The 21,809-nt window shown below is 43.9% G+C and overlaps 1 protein-coding gene across 1 annotated transcript; it reads left to right on the forward strand.

Annotated features, from left to right (window-relative positions):
- Window positions 1–5,022: 5,022 nt before the first annotated feature.
- VLDLR (very low density lipoprotein receptor) lies at window positions 5,023–19,816 on the forward strand (the record flags this gene model as incomplete). The annotated part of the gene is made up of 19 exons (XM_082302077.1): window positions 5,023–5,242; window positions 9,213–9,332; window positions 10,283–10,405; window positions 11,272–11,394; window positions 12,729–13,100; window positions 13,207–13,329; window positions 13,415–13,537; window positions 13,974–14,093; window positions 14,171–14,296; window positions 14,700–14,871; window positions 15,185–15,409; window positions 15,564–15,682; window positions 16,058–16,197; window positions 16,314–16,455; window positions 16,773–16,919; window positions 17,849–17,938; window positions 18,332–18,409; window positions 18,519–18,688; window positions 19,008–19,816. The coding sequence occupies 19 exons, from the start codon at window positions 5,023–5,025 to the stop codon at window positions 19,041–19,043; spliced, it is 2,769 nt and encodes a 922-aa protein (XP_082158203.1). The 3' UTR covers window positions 19,044–19,816.
- Between the last annotated feature and the right edge of the window lie 1,993 nt (window positions 19,817–21,809).

Consider the following 21,809-nt stretch of genomic DNA (forward strand, 5'->3'; position numbering starts at 1 on the left):
TGGAACACAAATGTCAGATTTCTCATGTGCATGCATGTGTACTTCCACAAAGGTGAAAGTATAGACTGTTAATCACTGCACATTAAAGAAAAATAAACTCCAAATTCCTCTTCTTCCACTGGAAAACTTTACAAACACACACTTCTGGTGGAATTTTAATATGTGTGCATACTAGCAGGTTTTCTCACAGGAAAATCTGATCAGAATATACTCCAGTTTATGTATAAGTCTTGCAGTATCAGCAAGATCAAGTTTTATCTGGTTTATTACTAAGCATACAGAATTGGTGTCACATGAGGGCATGATATTTTAAAGAGTTTCTCATTTCTAAAGATAAATATAAAAAGTGTACAGCTGAAAAATCGGTAAGAGTGTACTTCGAAGCCACATTCTCTGCCACAACTAAACTTTTATCATATCTTACTATTAAAAAAAAAAAAAAAAAAAAAAAAGATAATGGAAATTTTGGTTCCAAAGCATGACTTACAATTCTCTCATTTCCAGGCTTACATACTGCACAGTGCCACCAATGAAATAAGAACTCAGGTTTTGAAAACAAATTAAATACTTCCAAGGTTCTGTTCCCAACATGGCATGTTCCTTCCTATTATGAAGTCTCTAATACTATAACACTAAGCAAAATGCATTTGTGTTCATATAACACATGCTCACAAACAAGGGATGCCCATTAATAAGTGACCATACAAAGAAAACTGACCAGTTTGTAGCACAGAGGAGGAAATCCTGTCCTCACAGAAATCAGCAGCAAATTCCAATTGATGCTTATATTGGGAATTGTATCCATTGTTTTAGCCATTGTGAAAAATACAGCCAAAAGAAGTAAGTATTTCCTAGCCTCCTTCAGAGATGAACTGTACATTTCTTGTACCACTAATGATTAAAAAAAATTTTAAAAGTGGATTAAAATCACCAGTGAAACTTAAGTTCTGCCTCATTTTTACAGCTCAGATGATGACGGTGGGAAGGGCAAAGGGGACTTTTCTGTGAGTCCTGATTTACTCCTAGGCATCCTGAGAACACAGGAATGGTGCATTTTTACTGCAAAGTTGTATATGTGTTTCTTTGTTCCCCTTCTTTTTGCATAAAGCTGCAGACAAAACGCAGAACATGGACATGAGCAGGACTTTTTAACAAGAGTGTAAACCTTCATCTAGTTTGCAGAGAAGCCTTCAAAAAAAAGAAAAAAAGGAAAAAGAAAAAATAGGCCAATTTATCCCTTAGATACAGACACGAAATCACATGAATCAGGATTCATGCACATACCTATTTTAAATTATTCCCAAAGGATGCATTCTCTCTCTCTCATCCTCTGCACAACTCCTCTGAAGTCAGTAATACAGATCCCGGCTCTGCACCTCCAAAATATAGCCATGGACACACCTCCTTCATTTACTGTCATTTCAGGCATGCAATCTCTTAAGCAGTTAATGTCTTTCATGCCAGCACACAATGAAAAAAATATTTCTGCAACTGATCCTAATGCAAGATACTATCCCATAATACATAGCTTCTGCTTTTTCTACCCATGAAGCCTTCCTTTTCTTTGTTAGATTAGGCTGAATATTGTAGACACATCCTCACTTCATGTCTTTCACCAAAGGAGCCGAAGGCAAAAGTCCCATTGATTTAAGACCTGAGGCTGAATTAGTAATCCCAGTGCTTCAGGAATTCATTTAGAAATGGAGACGATATGGTCTTTAAGGCAAAAAGAGAAAGGAACAAAACACACTGAATTAATATTACGTGTACTCCAGAAGGTCCTTTTCGTTCTTTATTTTTTCTTGTAAGTTGACTTTACACTCTATAACCAATAGGGTAAATTAATTACCCCAAAATATCCAAACTAAAGGATGGAACCACTTATCCGTTTTTTCGTAAGTCCAAATGCATTAACAGCTGAATTGATGTTGAAAAGTCTCAGGGAGCCAATATCTGCCACAATTCCCAAAAGGAAAGGTAATATGATGCCTTTTCTTGTTGTGTCATATTTTAAGGTAAAGGCAATGCCTAACTGGTTCACTTAGCTTCTTGGCAATATTTTCCAGCTTTTTCCAGGAAACATCACATGTTCAAAAATATTCACCAGTTATGGCCAGAAAACAAGGTGGAGACTTTGCTAAAAAAAATTAGCTGTAATAAAACAATTACGCATAATATTTAATACCATAAACCACTTGACTATGGGAACTTGCTTAAGTGAGGTGGCAATGCCAGCTTTCCCTTCACACTCCCTCTCTGTACTGAGGTTGTGCACTTTCTTACCTGCCTACTGTCTGCAGCTTCCTGACTTCCCCAAAGCTGAAGTTCAACTCAAACACATATGGCAAAAAACAGAGACTGCAGGTCACGAATGGAAACAAAGCAAATGTTAACGTGTTTTCCCCGACATGATGCAAAAAGGCGTTTCAAGAGCCAGCTCACATTCCCTACAAAATTCAGCACCCTTCCTAAGCCTTAGACCATCCTGGGTGCTTTGCTCCTATGTTATCACTAGCACAGTAGGGCTATTCCCCCATGTGCATGTATTTTCAGCAGACAGAAACCCACAATTTTATTCTATTCTCCTGTACAGATACATTCTGGCTTGTATCCTTGTATGAACAAGTGACTCTCTATTTCATTATATATGCTGCAGACCCCCAGATACCTTCCATTCCCACATGAAGCAAGCCTTTTAAAAGACTATAAATGCTGCAAAGACATGAAACCTCAGTGCAGATAGCTCCCATCTCGCAAATCATCTCACAGCATCCAGCAGGATTCTTGCCCCTTTCTTGAACAGAGTTTCCATAAGGATGGTACTAAGGATGGAGAAAACTTTTCTGTCTGAGATTCTTTTATGGAGATTCCACCAAAATCTGTGGATTACAGGATTCATGCACTAACTTACTCAAGTACTTTAATATAGTTGAAACAATAAAAATTATTTTACAGGAAGTTCTGCTTTAGAGTCCAAACTCTGGGGTGTACAAAGAGCTAGGTACATCCCAGATAGAAAGCTGGATCCCCATCACAAAGCCAGATGCAGATGCTCATAGATCAGGAATAATGCAGGGCACAAAGAATAATTTTTCTCCCCCCAGTAAACCTGTATCCTCCACAGACAAACAAGGAAGGCCATCAGCTAGCAGTATACACCAAGGCATGTCCAGCTCTATATTCCTGCATGACTGGAGTCTTCTTGTGTATTGCAGCTCTCAGTATATGGCTTGTAAAATATTTCTGTAATGACAGCAGGACATTTCTGAAAATGCTGTTCGGCTCAAAGCGCAGCAGGCTATGCAGCAGTGAGCATCCGACTGAAGGCAGTACGTTGTGCTGAAGATCTGCAAGAAGAATGATGTTTTCAACATACTATTTACACTAAGCCATCTTCCTGAGGACCCCAGTCAACCCCCTTGTACACAATAGATTTTTCTTGCTTGCAGCAGCATATGTTTGCAAGAACAAGGCTGTAGCATCTAATGGCACATACCAGGCAGGCTGGGAAAGCAGTCTTTGCCCCTGAGGCCATGAGGTGGAAGGGCTGTAGGGAGGCAAACACTAGGAACTGCTCTCTTCACATTTACACACATATGAGAAATATAATCACCAGATGACTTTCAGCTATATAATATCAAATCTTGACTTTTTAAACAAGTCTTTGATGCATCAACTATTTGCCCATTTGGATGATGTGGACAGTCATTCATTACATGAACTGCAAGAGATAATGCAAAGTTATTCATGCAGTAGTATGGTTTGTCTTTAGTGTAGTCATGATACAACTGGATGTGAATCAAAAAGGGCTTCACTCTGCAAATAACATACAAAGAAATATGTTATGACATTGAGGAAACATGGAAAATGAAAGATACTTGCTTCAATGGAGGAACCATTCACGTTGCTAGAAAAGACTAAAAGTATTAAGCTAATAAATCAAGACTTCATTTCCAAGGAAAGAAACAGTAACCAGCTTTTTCATCGTTTTTGGATGGAGCTGCTTGCTGAGGTTTGTATCTGCACAACGGTATTAAAAGCACAGCACGCAGTACCACCATAAACTAGCGAGTCTATAAAAATACTTATTTTTTTTAAAAAAGCAGAGGATTTTAGAAAGCACAATTTAGAATTCTAAGAGTGCCGTGTACAACCCCAGCTTTGCATTTTACCAGCCCTTCTGTATTTCACGAGATGTAATTGGATGTATAAAACGCTACAAACGTGGAATAAAACTACCAATTCTCCTCCTTGAAATAAAAGGTTAAGCTTGTAATTACACGACTTTGACATATCGTTTTGTAAAATTACTAATTAACTACGATCCCTCGATCGGGTAACGCAGAAGTGCTTTTCTTCCTCGAGAGCCGCGCCTGCTTCATTTTAAATCAAGTTCCGCTACAGAGGGAGAGAAAACCCCACAAACACGCGAGCATGTGCGCATGGGGCGGCGGGCACCGCGTGGAAGAAACGCTTCTTCGGAGGCAGCCAGGGCGCAGCGCGGGTTTCGGCACGCCTTGCAGTGGCGCCCGGGCAGGGGGAGCCGCATCCCCCCTCCCCGCGGCCGGCGGCAGTGGCGCTGGGGAGACGCAGGGGAAACAAAGCCGCCGCTGCCGCCGCGCCTCCCGACCCTCTCCCGCCGGGACTGCCGCGCTCCGCCGCCCCGGTGCGGGGTCTGGCAGCAGGGTCGCACCGTGCCCGTGCCCGTCCCCGCCCCGCGGAAGGAGGGCCGGACAAGGGGGCGCGGGGGGTTCTGCCCGCAGCACCGCTCCGCTCCGCGCCGCCGCAGCGCCACTCACCGCGCCGCCCGTGCCCCGCCGAGCCGCGCCGAGCGGTGTGCAGGCGCAACGAGCGGTGTGCAGGCGCGCCGCGGCGACCGCAGGTGCCGCGGAGGAGGTAGCGGGGGCGGGCGGCGTTGGCGAGCCAACCGCGGCCCGGCGCGGCGCCGTGAGTCACCAGCGGGCGCGCAGGGCGGCCGGGCGGCTCCTATAAGAGCGCCGCGGGGACGGCCTCCCCCCGTGCATGTCTCCGGCTGCCGCCTCTGCTACACGCCTCTCCGCCCGCGGCGCCTGCCTGCCCGCGCACCCTGTCCCCGGCGCGGCGATGCGGCTGGACCGGCAGCGCGGAGACTCGAGCGCCTCGGCCGACGGAGCCGGGCGCGGCGCGGGACGGCGGGCGGTCCCGCGCTGCTGGGCGCTGCTGCTGCTGCTCGCCCTCGGCTGCCTGCGCGCCGCCGCCGACGGTGAGTGCGGGGCCGGGGGAGTGGGCTGGGGTCCGCACCGCCGGGGCAGCTCCCGCCGTTGCCCCCCGCGGCGATTTCGTCTCCCACCGCCCTCTCCTTTTCCCTCGCTCTCTTATTATTTTCTCCCGCTCTCTCGGGCTGCCTGCCCGCTGCCCCGGGGAGAGCGGGGCGGGCCCGGGCTCCCGGGTAGGCAGGGGGGCGCTGCCGCTGCGCCTGCCCCGCCGTCCCTCGTGCCGGGCGAGGCGCCGCCTTCCCCCCGGGGCCCCGGGCGGCCGGAGCCGTGAGGGGGTACCGAGCCCGGGGCAGCACATCTCCCGGGGACCACGCGCCGCTGCGGTAAGGGCCCGGCCCCCTGATCGATGCTAAGGGGGAAGGTCTGGGTGGCTGAGGCCAACGCGGGAGGGTCGGGGAGGATTGGGGCTCTCTTGTGGGGTAGGAAAGAGGAGCACTTGGGAAGCTTGCGGCGTTAAAGGTGCTGTCAAACTGCGGGGCAACTTAGGCTTTGTATTATCCAGCGGTGTTGGCATGGCTCTATTTCAGGGCCCAGGGTAACTACCATGAGCGATCTCCACCTGGTGGCACGGCTGAGTCCTGCTGGCGCCGGGTCCCTGCTCCTGGCGCTGGGCGCTCGCCAGTAGCGCTGCTCGTGGCCAGCTGCAGGGCTGCCTCCCGGCTTAGAAGCTGTTGCCCCTGTGGCAGGGGTCCTGCATACCGAGCCAGTGGATGGTCATTTAAAAATATTTTACTCTGAAGTGGAGGTAGTAATAATTTGGCTGACTGCTTTCTTCTTTGAGGAGCTGAGCTCCATCCTACTCTCCCAGGTAAGAGGTGGGCAGTTGAGGTGTCTGCATTGTCCTATGGCTCGTAAATCTCCCGACTATTGGCCTAAAGTAGGCCTAAGTGTCTGATCTTGGCGGTGTTTCCTATAACTGTGTGCAGTAGTTCAGACACCAGGTCTGTCGGGTAGAACCCTGCCAGCACCTTGTTGTACCTAGTCCTCATATAAAGAGAGACGGGAGAAATGTCTGCCTAATTACCTCTCATCTCCCAGTCATGTAGGTTGCTCCTATGTTTGGTGCACGACATGGTAAACAGCTGTAGAATGAAGGAACAAGCTGGCACTGAAACTGCTACTGCACTGTGCTCAGAAATCATCACAGAAGATACGCAGTGGAGGGTAATTAGTAGACTAGCTAACCAAGTTATTCTGATTGTTCCTTCAGTGTGAGTTAGTGGCCCCATCAGCTCTCTTCTACTAGTAGTTGCAGGGTCTGGGAGAAGTCTAAGCTAGTTCCTGTGTGAGCTCTCGAAAGGTTTCCCAATCACGGTTGGAAGCTTTTCTGGGACTTGGTGTCAGATGACAGTACACAAGTATCACATGTTTGAAGCTGCCCAGACAAGTAATCTGGCAATTTGCTTAAGGGGCTGAGACTAACAGTGATAGCAGAGATATGGAGAAAGGTAGTTTAACTTGGGTAGTCAGTGTAACTGTGCTTCACCCTACACCCATTGCTGCTTATGAGCCAACCCCTAGAATGTAGTTACCTGGAGAACAGTAAAATAATGTGTTAGCAGTCACAGGCTCTGATGTTACTGGTACTCTACATTTTTTAGCCTAAGCCTGATCCAAAAATCATTAGGTGTCTAGTGACTGAAGGGGCAACTGAGGTATGACTCCGTTGCTCAAGTAGCAGTGGATTAGACTGGTAGTGCCTAACTAAGTGGTTACCGGGTGTTGTAGAACTGTGCTTGGTGTAAAACAGGGGATCAAAGTTACTGGCTGTAACTAAACTTCATCTTAACTGGAGCTCGTTTCAAGTGGCCATCAGAGTCTGACAGACATCTTCAGAAGTGGTCAGATGGTGACCTTTACCTTTGTGTGCCTGTGTGGGTGTTAGGTCTTGTTGATTTGATTTTTTTTTTTCTTTTTTTTTTCTTTTTTTTTTTTTTTTTACTTTGTGGGCTATCAAAAGTACTTGGTATCAGCTCCAGAAGCAATGATATGGTCTTGGAATGGCATGTTGTTAGGATAGTAGTTGTAAAGTTATAGCCGTTAGTACCAAGTTCAGCTATGGTTTCTGTTAGCCTTGTGTGTAGCTTCCCTGTAGCATTTGGTCAAAATGATGTTACATTTGTAAGTCACAATGTACCAGGCAGCCTTAGCAAGCCTTTTCTGGTTATTCTAGCTTGAAATACAGTAACTAAGCACCGTGGAGTTATTTTGGGATCTCCTTAGTGGCAGGCTTAGTCTAATATCTCTGTATGCTATTTTGAGAAAGGTTGACTGTTCTCACTTTTGAACGCCTGGATGAGCAAGTCCTGAAACTAGCAGGAGTCAGTTGTTTCATATTTTATGTTGTAGTACAGTAAAACCTGAAATATGTAACTAGGGCCCACCTTCTTTTAGAGCTTGCTGGACAAGAAGGTGTCAGGCTTAGAACAAGCTAATTGTGGCATCTACTCCCACTCTCAGGTGGCTGTGGTGTGCCATCTAGCACAAGGCAAGCTAATTGATTGACAGCTCATGACCAAGTAGTAGTAGCTTTACAAAACCACACTATTAGAAAGCACATGCTGATATAATTCCCAACGAGAAAAGGAAACGGGATGGAAACAGTAAACACAGGAGCTGATGTTCTGATTTTTGGTACTTTTTGAACACAGTTCCCATTGAAAAAGTTGTTACCTTTGCTCTTACAAGCAGGCTACTGCTTTAGTCTGCCAGTAAGGCTCCTAAAACATTAGCAGACGTCAGTAAGATGCTGTTTCATCTCTTTGAGCATGAATTTATGTGAGACATTCAGCAGATAGAATTGCTCATGTTGTTCTTGCTTGTACTGTCCAGCATTTGTGAGTGCCTCATGCATGATGGCTAGCCAATATAATGTAAAATGGCTGAGTACCTTCCTTCTACTTGGAAACTGTCTTGCATTTTGTGCATCATACAGAGAGGCTGTAAAATAACAAATAATACTCTACTAAAGTTTGTTGCCCTTTGAGGTCTGGAATGCCAGGACAAAGCACCCTCACTAAATGATGCAATAAACCAAGAAGGATGAGGAGTCTTGCATCATGCTCTAGTCATGTGCAGCCAGTACTGATGCACGGTGTTACACACTTGCCTGTGTGCATTCAGTGGAACAGCTCTGGCTTAGCTGCTGAAGATGCAGGCTGCTGCTTTTAGTGACAGTTATAACAGGGCTTCCAGGACAAAGCATGTTCCCTTAAGGGATGGGGTCATGCAGTTGCAGAGCTGAAGGTACTCTGGAACATGCACTCTTAAGGATCTTGCAGAAAGCAATACCTTACTCAAGCGTACTAACAAATCAAGACTTACCAGTTGTGAGACAATGGACTTAATTCCAGAAGGAAGTGATAAATTACTTTGCTCTTTTAGCATCACACTTCTTTTAGTGTATACCAAGGAATGTCTCTGGGTGCCACTGTTTGAGGAGTAACATGAAGCATGAAATCTTGCTCAGATACAACGCAGTTATCTAAGCTACCTTTACAGATGTCTTGGGGATTCTGCTGTAATATGTTAGCAGCAGAACATTGAAATGCTAATCCAGCTTGACATTAATCAAATATAAACCTGGTTTGCTTAAAGTTTGAAGAGTTTTGAGAATGCAGCGCTAGGCGCAAGACAGCGGAGTCATTGTGGGCACACGCTTTTGCAGACTTGACCCTGTCTTGAAGAGGAAAACTGAGTAAAAATAACATTGAGACTGTTTGCTGCTGTTTGGCAGGTGGACTGTTATGGTGCTTAAACCCTGGCCTTGTACTGTGAAGGAAAGCTTTTGGCTCTATTTTCATGATTGAATAAGGTGGCTGCAAAGATTTGGAGCTCAGATCTGGTTTCATGTTGATGTTAAGCTGTTTATTAAGCTGGGTAGCTTCTTGATCAGTGGGGAAAGCAAGAAAGTATTGCTTAACAGTATTGAGGCTTAGGTTCCTTTTTTCATTGAAGGCGCGAGAGCAAAATGTGAGGAATCCCAATTTGCATGTGGTAACGGACGCTGTATTCCTCAAATCTGGAGATGTGACGGTGATGAAGACTGTTTAGATGGCAGTGATGAGAGTGCTTGTGGTAAGTAATCAAAGTAATACCTCTATAGTAGTACTTGCTAGTTGGAAGTGGGGACTTAAGAGTAGATAGCAGGAGAGATGCTTATCCTGTCCCACACTTCTGGCAGTCAGAATACAAAGAAAAATTCCTTAGAACAATCACTTTTGATTCCTTGTATCCATCTGAGGCAGTTGAATTTTCCCGAGTGTTATCTAACTCTCCTGAAATTGGCAACTGAGACAAAGCTTGTGACCAAAATTCTTCACTTGTGAGAGTGATGACTGACAACAGAATATAAGCCTGTTCTCAGTTGTTTCTTCAATACACAATAGAAAATGTTTGCTATTAGCACTCTGCTGTTGGCTTTTCCATAGTTAAAAGCCCTGTTTTATATCTGAAAGTGAGTCTGCTGAGTCTCCTATAAACATTGTCTAGCTTTGGCTGCCAACCCTTGCTTTAAGCAGACATAGAAGCCAAGATAGATGATTAGATTTACTTGGAGACGAGGCAAAACATACTCTATAGCCAGCGCTGGTGTGGTTGAACTGCCAGTCTCCTCAAGTAGACCTAAACTGTTACCCTAGAGTTACATAGTGCCATGCTTCTGTAATGACAAATCAAATGCCTTGACTATAAACTCCGAGTTCAAAACCTAAATGTTAATATCAATAAACCTTATTTTAACTCAAGTCTGTTCAAAGCAGCAGCTAATATAGACTAACCTGCTTAGTCTCCTTAGCCATAGTGGTCCTTCAGTGCCTGATTAGATGAGTATAAATGTTTCTCTGTACACAGAGTAACTCTGTAGGAAGTGTTCAACAGCACTGTTTTCTAGGTTGGTGGGGGATGACACCAGACATCCACGAACCAAGGATACTGAATAACTTTCCTAGGGCAACAAAGTTGATCCCTGTCAGTGATAAACAAGCTAAGTTCTGGTCCCTAAAAAAAAGTCTTTTTCTCCCTTGCAGTGAAGAAGACATGTGCTGAATCTGATTTTGTGTGCCTCAGTGGTCAGTGTTTGCCTAACAGATGGCAGTGTGATGGGGATCCGGACTGTGAGGATGGGTCTGATGAGAGTTCTGAACTGTGCCGTAAGTGAACCTGCTGGCATGGTGGTATAGGCAAGCCTGTGGGGAGGAGCATTTTGACTTCTTGCATGCTTGCAGTCTGACTCTCCTCCTAAAGGAAGGATGAACTTGTCTTGGGGAGCACCTTCCTAAGTGCTTGGCCATGTCAGGATCTTGAGAATTTTCACTGCTTTAAAAGATACAGAACTGAGTGGGCATTCTGCACTTGTACTGGTAAGAGATAGCAAGTACAAGGTTTTACTTACAGTCAGAAGCAGCAAGCAGAACACGGCAGGCCTGACCACCACTGTGGCTTGTCCGCCAAGTGATTGTTGTTCTCCAAGGCAGCTACTTTGCATGTGCCATCCCAATACTACCAGAGCTAGTGTAAGGACTGAGTATCTGACTACATGCTGGGTGTGGGAAGCAGTAGTGCAGAGGCTTGACTGTGAGGTCTCAGAATTAGCAGCTCTGGTCTGAAGTGTCATAACCCATCAAGGAATATCGATCCTGGAAGTGTCATTTCCTTGTATCAATAGGATCCACAGTGGGGAATACTTCAGCCCCCAAGTCCTAGTGCACTTTGGCATTACTCCTCCCTACTACTACATATTGTAGCTCAAGCTGCTACAGTGTAACTGGTGTGCAATCACAAAACTACCACTGCAAAGGTATCCTTAAAGTAGTAATCTATCAGGAATTGGAAGCATCTTTTTACTGAACACCGCAGAATAGTATAGCATTTTCCATTAATTTATACAGATGTTGGCATCTAAATAACTGCAACTTTGTCCAGACCTGAAGCCTTTCAGTCTCAGTTTTCAGGACAAATGCTGAAACCGAAGATCAGTAGCTCTTAGATTGAATGTAAACTTTTTTTTTTTCAATAGATACACGAACATGCCGGGTAAATGAAATTAGCTGTGGTCCTCAGTCAACTCAGTGTATCCCAGTGTCCTGGAAATGTGATGGTGAAAAAGACTGTGACAGTGAAGAAGATGAACAGAATTGTGGTAAGGAGGAAAATGGTGGCTGCATAACTCTATTTGAAATTGACTTGTCTGGAAAGGAGCTAGCTGGGCAGTACACCTGGGAAGATAAATTTTTCGTAGTATCAATATTTCTCCTACATTCATCTTGTTTTGCAGCCACTTAAAGCAAACTTTTTCTAGTGCTCCTCTATCCTGCTAAGTTAAGAGTTGCAATAATGTAAGCTATTTAATGTGTGTCTTTCTTCTCTGCTAATTTTGGCAGTAGCCATAGGCAGGCTTAATCACCTGGCAAGCCAACTGTCAGACCTTGTTCTCTGGGGAGTTTCTGAAATTGCTGCTTACATCAACAAATTGTCTCCTGAAAGTGTAGTAGCAACTTTTAGCTAAGGGCATAGTTGATCTACTTGATAGGTCTATCCTGAAATATCTGTGAAGCAGGGTTTCTGGTGTTTTGGTGGCAAAGGGGGGGAAACTTCAGGCTGGTACACAAGTAGAGCTGCCACTACAGCATTAGCTGCCACTCACTGGCACATTCCTGGCTTGTTCAGAAGAACTTGCATACATATGAGTTGCCTGAGCTGTCCTGAGACATATTTACTGTAACCAAAGCCACAGGGCTGGCTTCCATCAGAACCACCTTACCTGGATGCCCTAGTGAGACAGATCTTTAGACTTTTGGTATGTGTCTGTGGAGTCCCCATCTTACTCAGCAAACAAATGCCTTAGTCTACAATTAAATCTCCAGACAGTGTTTCTAATGAAGCTGATAAAACTATCAGCCTAGGTGTACTGAGCTGAGCTGCTAGCTACATTGCTATTGAACCAGCATAATTTGTACTGACATAAATTGCATGGGTATGCTTAACCACAGGATCAACTTGGGAAAGATCTTTGTCTGTTATCCCCACTGGCAAATGGGCCACTGCTGTCCTGGGGACCAGCACAAAACACTTCAGTTTCAAACTATAGTACATGCTGACCATCAGACTGCCTTAATCTTAGTCCATACTCTTGAGTTAGCAATTATCTTGACTTCTGTCTTTGGCTCACAGGGTTAGAGCCTGCTTTCTGAAAGGCTTGCAATCTGAAGTGCAGGACAGCCTAGCTACTTCAGAAGATTATTTTCTCTCAGTTCGAATCTGGTGCCTATCACTTACAATGTCCAGTGCCAAGGAGGATGGTCTGTGGAACCTAAGTGGTCCTGTAGGTGGCCATTTAGGCTTCCCTATTGCCTTATACAGGATGCTGATCTGTCAGCTAACAGCTGATAAAAAACCTGCAAAACAAAATACCTTTACATGAAAGTCAGCCTTCCTGTGATAATATACTAATCTCTCTTACTCCTGTTACCCTAGGTAATGTGACTTGTAGTCCAGCAGACTTCACATGCAGCAGTGGGCAATGCATTTCCAAGAGCTTTGTCTGCAATGGTCAAGATGACTGCAGTGATGGTAGTGATGAGCTGGAGTGTGCACCTCCTACCTGTGGAGTTCATGAGTTCCAGTGCAAGAGCTCGATTTGCATCCCCCTCAACTGGGTGTGTGATAATGATGCTGACTGCTCTGACCACTCAGATGAGTCTCTAGAGCAATGTGGCCGCCAGCCTGCACCTCCTGTGAAGTGCTCTGCCAATGAGGTGCAGTGTGGCTCAGGTGAATGTATCCACAAAAAGTGGCGCTGTGATGGGGACCCTGACTGCAAGGACGGAAGTGATGAAATCAACTGCCGTAAGTTCGTTTGGTCCTTCTGTAGGAGGTACTACTTGACTCTTCTTTTATTTCCTTTGCTTCAGTAAACCTCAGGAGTAAAAGTCTGTAATGACTGTATCCTCAGCTTCTCGGACCTGCAGACCAGACCAGTTCAGATGTGAAGATGGGAACTGCATCCATGGGAGCAGGCAGTGCAATGGCGTGAGAGATTGTCTGGATGGCACAGATGAAGCAAACTGTAACAACGGTAAGTGTGGAACTAAGCAAGAATAAAGTCTTTGCAGAATATCTGTTGAAGCTGGTAGTGACCCACACAACTTTCATTATGTCAGTTATTCAGTGCTCCGGACCTGGCAAATTCAAGTGCAGAAGTGGAGAATGCATAGATATCAATAAAGTGTGTAACCAGCAGAGAGACTGCAAGGATTGGAGTGATGAGCCCCTCAAGGAGTGTAGTAAGTGAATAAACTATTTGTATGATGCTGACTACTGGATATACTTAGATATAGCCTCTGAGTTGTTAGATGTCAGCAGGAATCCCCATTGGCACTTCTTGGTGGCATCCTTAAAACTGAGTTGTAACTAGTTAATAGGCTAGTTTTATCCTAGCCAAACTGGCTGCTAGGATGATTTCTCTGTGGCCAGAAGGCACTTGAATGCATTAGAAACACTGAAACTTCAGGAGCCTTGATCTTTGCTGCTGCCTGCTTGTAGCATAGAGAAGGTGCTGGTAGCTGAGCAAACATGAATTTGAGGGGTGTCTCTTGCATATGACTTTGAGTACCAGAATGGTTTAGCAGATGTGGCAGGCATCATCAGAAAATGCATGACTAAGACTGTAAGACTAAATATATGCATGCCTTTTCAGAAGTGGCTAATTCTCTCTTCTAGACATAAATGAATGTCTGGTGAACAACGGTGGATGCTCTCATATTTGCAGAGATCTCATTATTGGCTATGAATGTGACTGTCCAGCTGGGTTTGAGCTTCTGGACAGGAGAACCTGTGGAGGCAAGTATCTAGTAGTTTAACATGGACTCTACTGGTGGTATTGGAGGTGAGCATAAACTGTGTTGTTGTTCTTACAGATATTGATGAATGTCAGAACCCTGGCATCTGTAGTCAGATCTGTATCAACCTGAAGGGGGGCTACAAATGTGAATGTAGCCGTGGCTATCAGATGGATCTTGCTACTGGGGTGTGCAAGGCAGTTGGTGAGTGTTGACATAAGACTTTTATATCCCCACTTCAAAATGAGTTGGCAAGTGATGCAATGTTTATACTACTGGGGTTTTTTCACTAGCTGTTGTGGTGTGTTACTGATATGACTTGTACAGATCTGATCACTACTAACACTTTGAATGATGCCATGATACAGTACTTCAAGCTGTGACATGAACTGCTTGTGTCTGCTCCCTCCTGGGCAGGAGGATCCTCCCCATCAGGTTGTGGAGGGAAAAAATGATGAGGTATGGTACAGCCAAGACCTCTGTCAGCATCTGCTAGCAACTGTGGAATGGCAAATACTAAATATGATGACTCTTAAAACTTTTTGTAAAAGAAAATTATGTGACTGGATATCTAGACATACAGATAACACTTAAACTCTTTTCACAGGGAAAGAACCAAGTCTAATTTTCACCAACCGCCGGGATATTAGGAAGATTGGCCTTGAGAGGAAAGAATATATTCAGCTTGTAGAGCAGCTAAGAAACTCTGTAGGTCTAGATGCAGATATTGCTGAGCAAAAGCTTTACTGGGCAGACTTCAGCCAAAAAGCAATCTTCAGGTAAATGAGCTTAGCTTCTGAACCTAGTGTGCTTCCCTGAACCATCCCATGCTTTATTCAAGCTCTTTCTCTGGTCATGACAAGATTCCTGGTGTCCTAAAGACAAAGTACAGTTGATGCAAGTTCCCACAGCTAGCAATGTGTATGCCTATTGCACTTCATAGTAGCTGCTGCTGCAGTTGTACGAAAGGCACTCTGTGGAATGTCCCACGTGTATCTTCTGCCTGAAATCTTGTGCAGTATTTGCTGAGGTATGCCAAGGGATAGTATCTGTGGAGGAAGTGGTTGAAAGCAAGTAATTCTTGTCTTCCAGTGCCTCTATTGATACCCGTGATAAAGTTGGAATGCACATCAGAATCCTGGACAACATACCCAGCCCTGCAGGCATTGCCGTTGACTGGGTTTATAAGAACATCTACTGGTCTGACTCAGCTGCAAAGACCATTTCAGTGGCTAGCCTAGATGGCACAAAAAGAAAGGTTTTGTTTTTCTCTGAGCTGAGAGAGCCAGCTTCTATTGCTGTAGATCCTATCTCTGGGTGAGTATTTGTCCTGGTTCTTTTAAAAGAGCAGACCTACCAACTACATGTTCTGATAACTGACTTAGGTAGTCTTTGTTAGTTATTGGTCATAATAAAGAGTGATACTACACAGTAATATAGTGCATCATACAACATAAATTCTGCTTCACAGCTTTATGTACTGGTCAGACTGGGGTGAGCCAGCAAAAATTGAAAAAGCAGGAATGAATGGATTTGACAGACAACAGCTTGTGACAACAGAAATCCAATGGCCTAATGGAATTGCTCTAGGTATGTTGAACTTGTCTCTGTGCCAGAGGTATTCTGGAGCTTTAGCAATTTTTTTGCTACAAGAGCTAAGGTCATTCTTCAGAGAACTACTTTCAGCTTCTGAGAAAGGGAAGTTTCTGCATGCCTGAAGACACTGCAACAGGCATTATCACTTCTCAGATACTGAAATAGTAACTTCTTGAACTGCTCTGTGTTATACTTGAGGCACAGGCCACATAGGCATCACTGCAGCAGCCCTCTGTATGCTGGAATGGTAAGAAACTAGGGCAACACTGCCACCATTCTCAAACCTGTGGGTGTTTCAATTCTTGCAGCAAGCTTTGGAGGTTTCCTCCATGTGGACACTAACTAAGTTTGCTGTTTTCCCCCTCCTAGATCTTGTAAAAAGCCGCTTGTACTGGCTTGATTCTAAACTACACATGTTGTCAAGCGTGGACTTGAATGGCCAGGATCGTAGAATTGTGCTGAAGTCATATATGTTCCTTCCTCATCCTCTTGCTCTAACCATTTTTGAGGTAAGAATGACTTCCTATAATCATTGTCAAAGATCCTCTTCTTGCAGGTATGTGGCAGGAATGATGGGCATGATAGCATCATGGTGATAATGGGATGCAATGACATTGTCTTCTAGGACCGTGTGTACTGGATTGATGGAGAGAATGAGGCAGTCTATGGTGCCAACAAATTTACTGGAACAGAGTTGGTTACCCTAGTGAACAACCTCAATGATGCACAGGACATCATTGTGTATCATGAACTTGTTCAGCCTTCAGGTAATTTCAGTACAGTTTATAGTTAAGTCAGTGTATACTTGTAAGAAGCCTGCCCTGCCTGGATGGTGGTAAATGGTATCCCTTCACTGTACAGCAGTCCATTTCTACTTCTGCTTGGAGCTTCTAACATAGACAGCCCCATGGGGGTTGAGAGGTCTAGTGGCAATTCCTCTTTCTTGGCCAGAGCAGCTATAAATCTATAAGCAGCTCAGGCAAGTAATTGTACTGAAACAAACAATTACTGAGCAAATGCTTCTGCTACACACCTGGAGCATGAAGGCTCACTCCTGTTCATGCCTTAATTGCTTTACCAACAGGTAGAAACTGGTGTGAAGAGAACATGGCAAACGGAGGCTGTAGCTACCTGTGCCTGCCTGCACCTCAGATAAATGAACATTCTCCAAAGTACACCTGTGCATGTCCTGCTGGGTACTTCTTGCAGGAGGATGGTCTGAGATGTACAGGTACTGTAACACAACTGAGATCTTTCCCAGGATGGATGGGGAAGGGGTAGGGGAGTATTGAACCTGTTAGTGGGAAGGAAATACAGTGGTATCGGCTGACAGCTTTGCTAGAATTAATCTGATGTACTTAATCTTGAAGGGGAGGGTCTTATGCATTAATATGGCCCTCAAAGTCTGCAGATGCTGTTCAATGTCCATGCTTTGCTTCTGCGTCATCATTGTCATTTGCAACAAGAGTTTGTACCTCCATGGCTTTCTGCAGACAGCAAGCACAAGGACAAAACATACTCAGCCTCTTATAAAACAGGGGTATAAACTAACATGGCTGTACTTATATATACAGTGTTCTAAAGGTTATCAGCTAATGTTGCTGTCCAAGGAAGTTTGTACCTCCTTTTTGGTTCAGATGAACATGCTGCTGTGCTACTGTTGTCAGCACTGACTATGCAGCAAGCTTGCTTTGTCCAGTGGAGTGGAACTAGAAACTCCAAGGTGACACCTACTGTATTGTGTGTTGGCTCTGACTGCCACAGAGTGCTGAATGCAAGGATGCTGGCCTCAGCTGGCTGCTCTGAAAGGTTGCTATGGGTATCAAAGGCTGTACCTAACCAGTAAACTTGTAAAACTAAAACCTCACTCAGAAAACCTTATACGAGGGATGGGATGGCTTACGATTATTGTGACTTTAAATACCTGTAATGCATTCCTGGTTAACTGTCTGGCCTTGTTCTTGGAACTACTCTTCATCAAGAACTCTCTGCTGAAGGTGTGCTAGTGAAATAGCTAATGTCAGTGTCCCCAGTGAAGCTAACAAGCTGCATGATCATTTTTGCCATCTGCTAAACCTTCACTACCATAGCTCTCATAGCAAAGCCAATGCAGAACTTCAGGATTAACTGATCTATAATTAGTTCTTGATCTATAATTAGTTTCAGGTACTGGAACAACTGTGGCTTACACTGAGGCTAAAGATACCAGCACAACAGAAAAATCTCCAACTGTTGGACTAGTTCCTGGAGGTACTGGTCCCAATAACTAACACTGCTAAACATTAGAGAAATGAAATGCAAGCTGACCAACTAGCCTACTTGGAATTTTTCTCCTTTGCATGCAAGTAGAGAACACAGGCCAGATCATTTGTGTAGTGTAACAGCTGGAGCATGTGTTAAACAGAATTAGTTTACATGTGACAGTGTGGAACCTATGGGTTCCGTGAAATCCCAGGAGTGCTCATAGAAGGCAAGCAATAAAGACAGATTCCAACTAACGCAGGATGAAGCATGTTAGGCTATTCTAGCAGTGTGCTACTGAGAAGCTAATCAAACAGGAGCTTCTGGGTTTGGGAAATGCTTGCATATGACAATCTGCCAGCCTGTTAGTACACAAGCTCACTGCATCGATTTCTTGTGCAGGATTCAACACTAGTGGTACAACCTCTGAAGTAACTGCAGCTGGAAGAACATCAGCAGCTTGGGTCATTCTTCCTGCTGGTGAGTACAGCATTTACTAGCCTTTTGGACCCCTTGTGGTGGGACAGGCCACTCTTGAGAGCTTGACCTGACTCTACTCCATGTGTGCAATCTCTTTGTCTCCCTGCAGTATTGCTGATGATGGCTGCAGCAGCTGGCTACTTCATGTGGCGTAACTGGCAGCACAAAAACATGAAAAGCATGAATTTTGATAATCCTGTTTACCTAAAAACCACAGAAGAGGACCTCACAATTGATATTGGAAGACACAGCGGTTCAGTAGGACACACCTACCCTGCAGTAAGTAAACCTATTAACATGTCTGAGACCCCAGGTTAATAACTGGAGTAGAAAGACTGCTAAATGATACCGGAGTTGAATTTAGGAGAGGTCTCTGCTTTTGAAAGCTGCTGGCTGCATGTAAACTACTGGGTTGAATCAACTGACAACTTTACCCTATAATCAAGGTTAAAGTTGTAGTAGGTAACTAGTGTCTGTACCTGGGATGGAGTAATCTGTACTGAATGTGGTCACTAGCCTGCAGGATTAGCAATGATGTGTGTTGTTTTATGTCTTTTGTTAGTGCAACTGTAGCTAACTTGTACTTACTTTTTTACAGATATCTGTTGTCAGCACCGATGATGATATGGCGTGAGCACTGGATCAGGAATCACTTTCAGTTTACTAGTGTCTTACACTCTTTGGGGATAGTAACCAGGTTTGTGGCTGAAGGACTTCCTCCATTCTTGGAAGAAAGAAGATACTTTCTGTATTTATGGAACACTTGTGTAAATAGCTATTTTATACAGCTTAACAACTCTGTAAATACCTGTCCACAACAATTCAGCTGTTAGTGGTTACAGTTTTATCAGTAACCCTTGGGTTGGTTAGTCAGTAACATCACTGACCAAATATAAAGCACTTTCCATAGAAAGCCATATTCCAGCCACAACTTGTAACACCTGTACATATGTCTATAGGCCACTTGTAAATAATTATTGGAAAATCACTATCAAGCACTTTGAAATACTTCAGATGTAAATTATTGTACACACTTTTTCAATGATTGGGGCAATGGCAATAGGAAAAAACGGGTTACTGTGATTGCCAAAAATTTGTAAACATAAGTAATTTTGTATGTATGATTGAAACAATCTTGTCTGTTACCTCTTAGAGGTCTACAAAAATGAATGATCTTTAAGAAACCACTGTAAAACTCAAATGCAGCCGAGGGGATAAAAATAAAATGAGTCAAGCAGCTAAAGTATTTTCTCGATTATTATGTTAGCACTGAATAAAATGGTGTATCTCAAGTTGAAGGCTTTAGTAGGCTGTGCTACCACTGCCAGCCAAATCATGAAGTATTTCTTCAGTTATTTCAGCAGTATTCTAGGCAGCTAAGACACTTGCCAGGTTACGTGTTTGTTCTTGAGACTAATAGTCTGCACAGAGTAATGTACAGAGTGGGTCTCCTATCACAGAAGTCCAGCTGATCTCTTAAGTTAGGACTAACAGTGGCTGAAATTACTCAACTACTACTGCAAGGTTTTGAGAGGCAGCATTAGCAGACATGGGAGATGGAGACAGGTCAGAGCATGGTCTGCCAGGTGAGTGTGAGGTCCTTGCAGTGTCTGCCTGGTGGCAGTTACTCCCCATAACTTCTGTAGTATGAGGTACTACTTGACTCTTGCTAATCCTTCCCCCTGTGAGGTAAGAAGTTGCTTATGGTGGGAGGGATGCAGTTTCAAGGCTACGGCATAGTTTGGAAGAAGCTATAATCTTTAGTGATGACTTGTTAAATAATTTTCAATCAATCCTGTCTCTAAAATAGGAACAATGAAAATCCTCGAGTCAGATTTTGGATCAGTTCCTGGGCTTGCTTCTAATGCCTGTTCTCATTGCAGTTACAGCTGGGGTCTCTTCTCTTAATGGTCTTCTTGTATTGTGGGCTCCTTTATTAACAGATGAGGACAGCTGTGAAGTTGTGCAGATTTAAAATAAGTTGTTTCTAGCAAGTTCACAACTCTTTGGGGAGTTGAAGCTTCTAACCAACTATCCCTGGAAACTCAACTGCAGACATATAAGATATCTGAAACTCATGTGGGCTAAATTGTCTTGCGAAGATTAGGATGTAAAGGGGCCTCTAAAGTTTGTGGCTAGCAATACTGTATCTATTTTACCAAGTAGCTTTTGGGGTAAAGTGCATTTCATAGCTGCCTAATATGTGAGGTTCATAAGTTGTGGGATAGAATTCAACTTTTTCAGTTAGACGTCTAACTCTGGATACTCTGAAGTATTTGTGTTCAAATGTGACAAAACAAAACATAATTCTCAGTCAGAAGGTGATTATAAAGTCACATGGCACCTAATTATGGGAAAATGCTCTGCCTTCCCAGTCTTTTTAAAGAACAGCTCTACTTTTTTGCTGAAGTTCGTTGCTCTTACCAGTATTGTATGAAGTGGCGTAAGGAGAGACCAGTAAGACCAATAAAGACATTTCTTTCTGAGGGTAATATTTATTTGAAGTAGCAACTTAAATCTGTTTTGGGAACCTGAGGTAGTTTTGACAGACAGTGTGGGCTCTAGGAATTTTTCTGAGTTTACTCCAATGTGCTGAACAAAGAATAGTGCCTTGACATAAAAAATTAGTTCCTATAGTCTAGAGAAGACTTAACACTTTACCAGATAGAACTTCTATGGTTTCATATAGCAGGAGGGAGGACTGGGAAATATAAGGCAGTAGCAGGAGCTGATATGAGATGGCCTGTACTTATTTGCAAATGTTGTTTGGTTTTTAGTCTCACTAGGTTTATTCTTTCCTGCCCCTCTTCATTTTTGTGTTATGAAATCATTGTTTACTTCCACAGCAGGCTTGGAGAGTAGTCAGGGATTCCTTCTGTAAAAACAGATCCAACTTGCATTGACAAATACCTTCCTCTCTTTGAACAGTTTTTTTTTTTCCCCTGCCATCTTGAAGTGTTTGACTGTTTTACTCCTTGTCATAAGACTCTTTTGGCATCTAATGAAGGTGGTATAGCTGTACTGAGCACTCCTGCAGCAGCCCCCTGTGGCTGTGCTGGTGTCCACTAAAGTAATTCTCTGCAATCATCCCTTCTCAGCTCCTGTGCTGCAGTCTTGTGGTATCCCAGAGCAATGGGACATTACTAACATCTTTGCTAAGATTTCAGTGTTGAGTTGACTTTATATTCCACCTGAAGAATTTTCTGCTTACAGCTACAAAAATATGGCTTTAGTTGGTTATTGAGCATTCAAGGTAATGGTATGTTTTTGCTTCACAGAATATTTAAGGCCTCTGGTTCTAAATACTGCCTATTTCTGTTCAGTGTCTGCTAGCCAGTGTGAGTGCAAAGCTAAATTTGAATCTGGCTCTTTCTTCCCTTATAAACATGCAAATTTCTCT

Source organism: Coloeus monedula, assembly GCF_965178545.1.
Source record: "Coloeus monedula genome assembly, chromosome: Z".
NCBI classification, from domain to species: domain Eukaryota; kingdom Metazoa; phylum Chordata; class Aves; order Passeriformes; family Corvidae; genus Coloeus; species Coloeus monedula.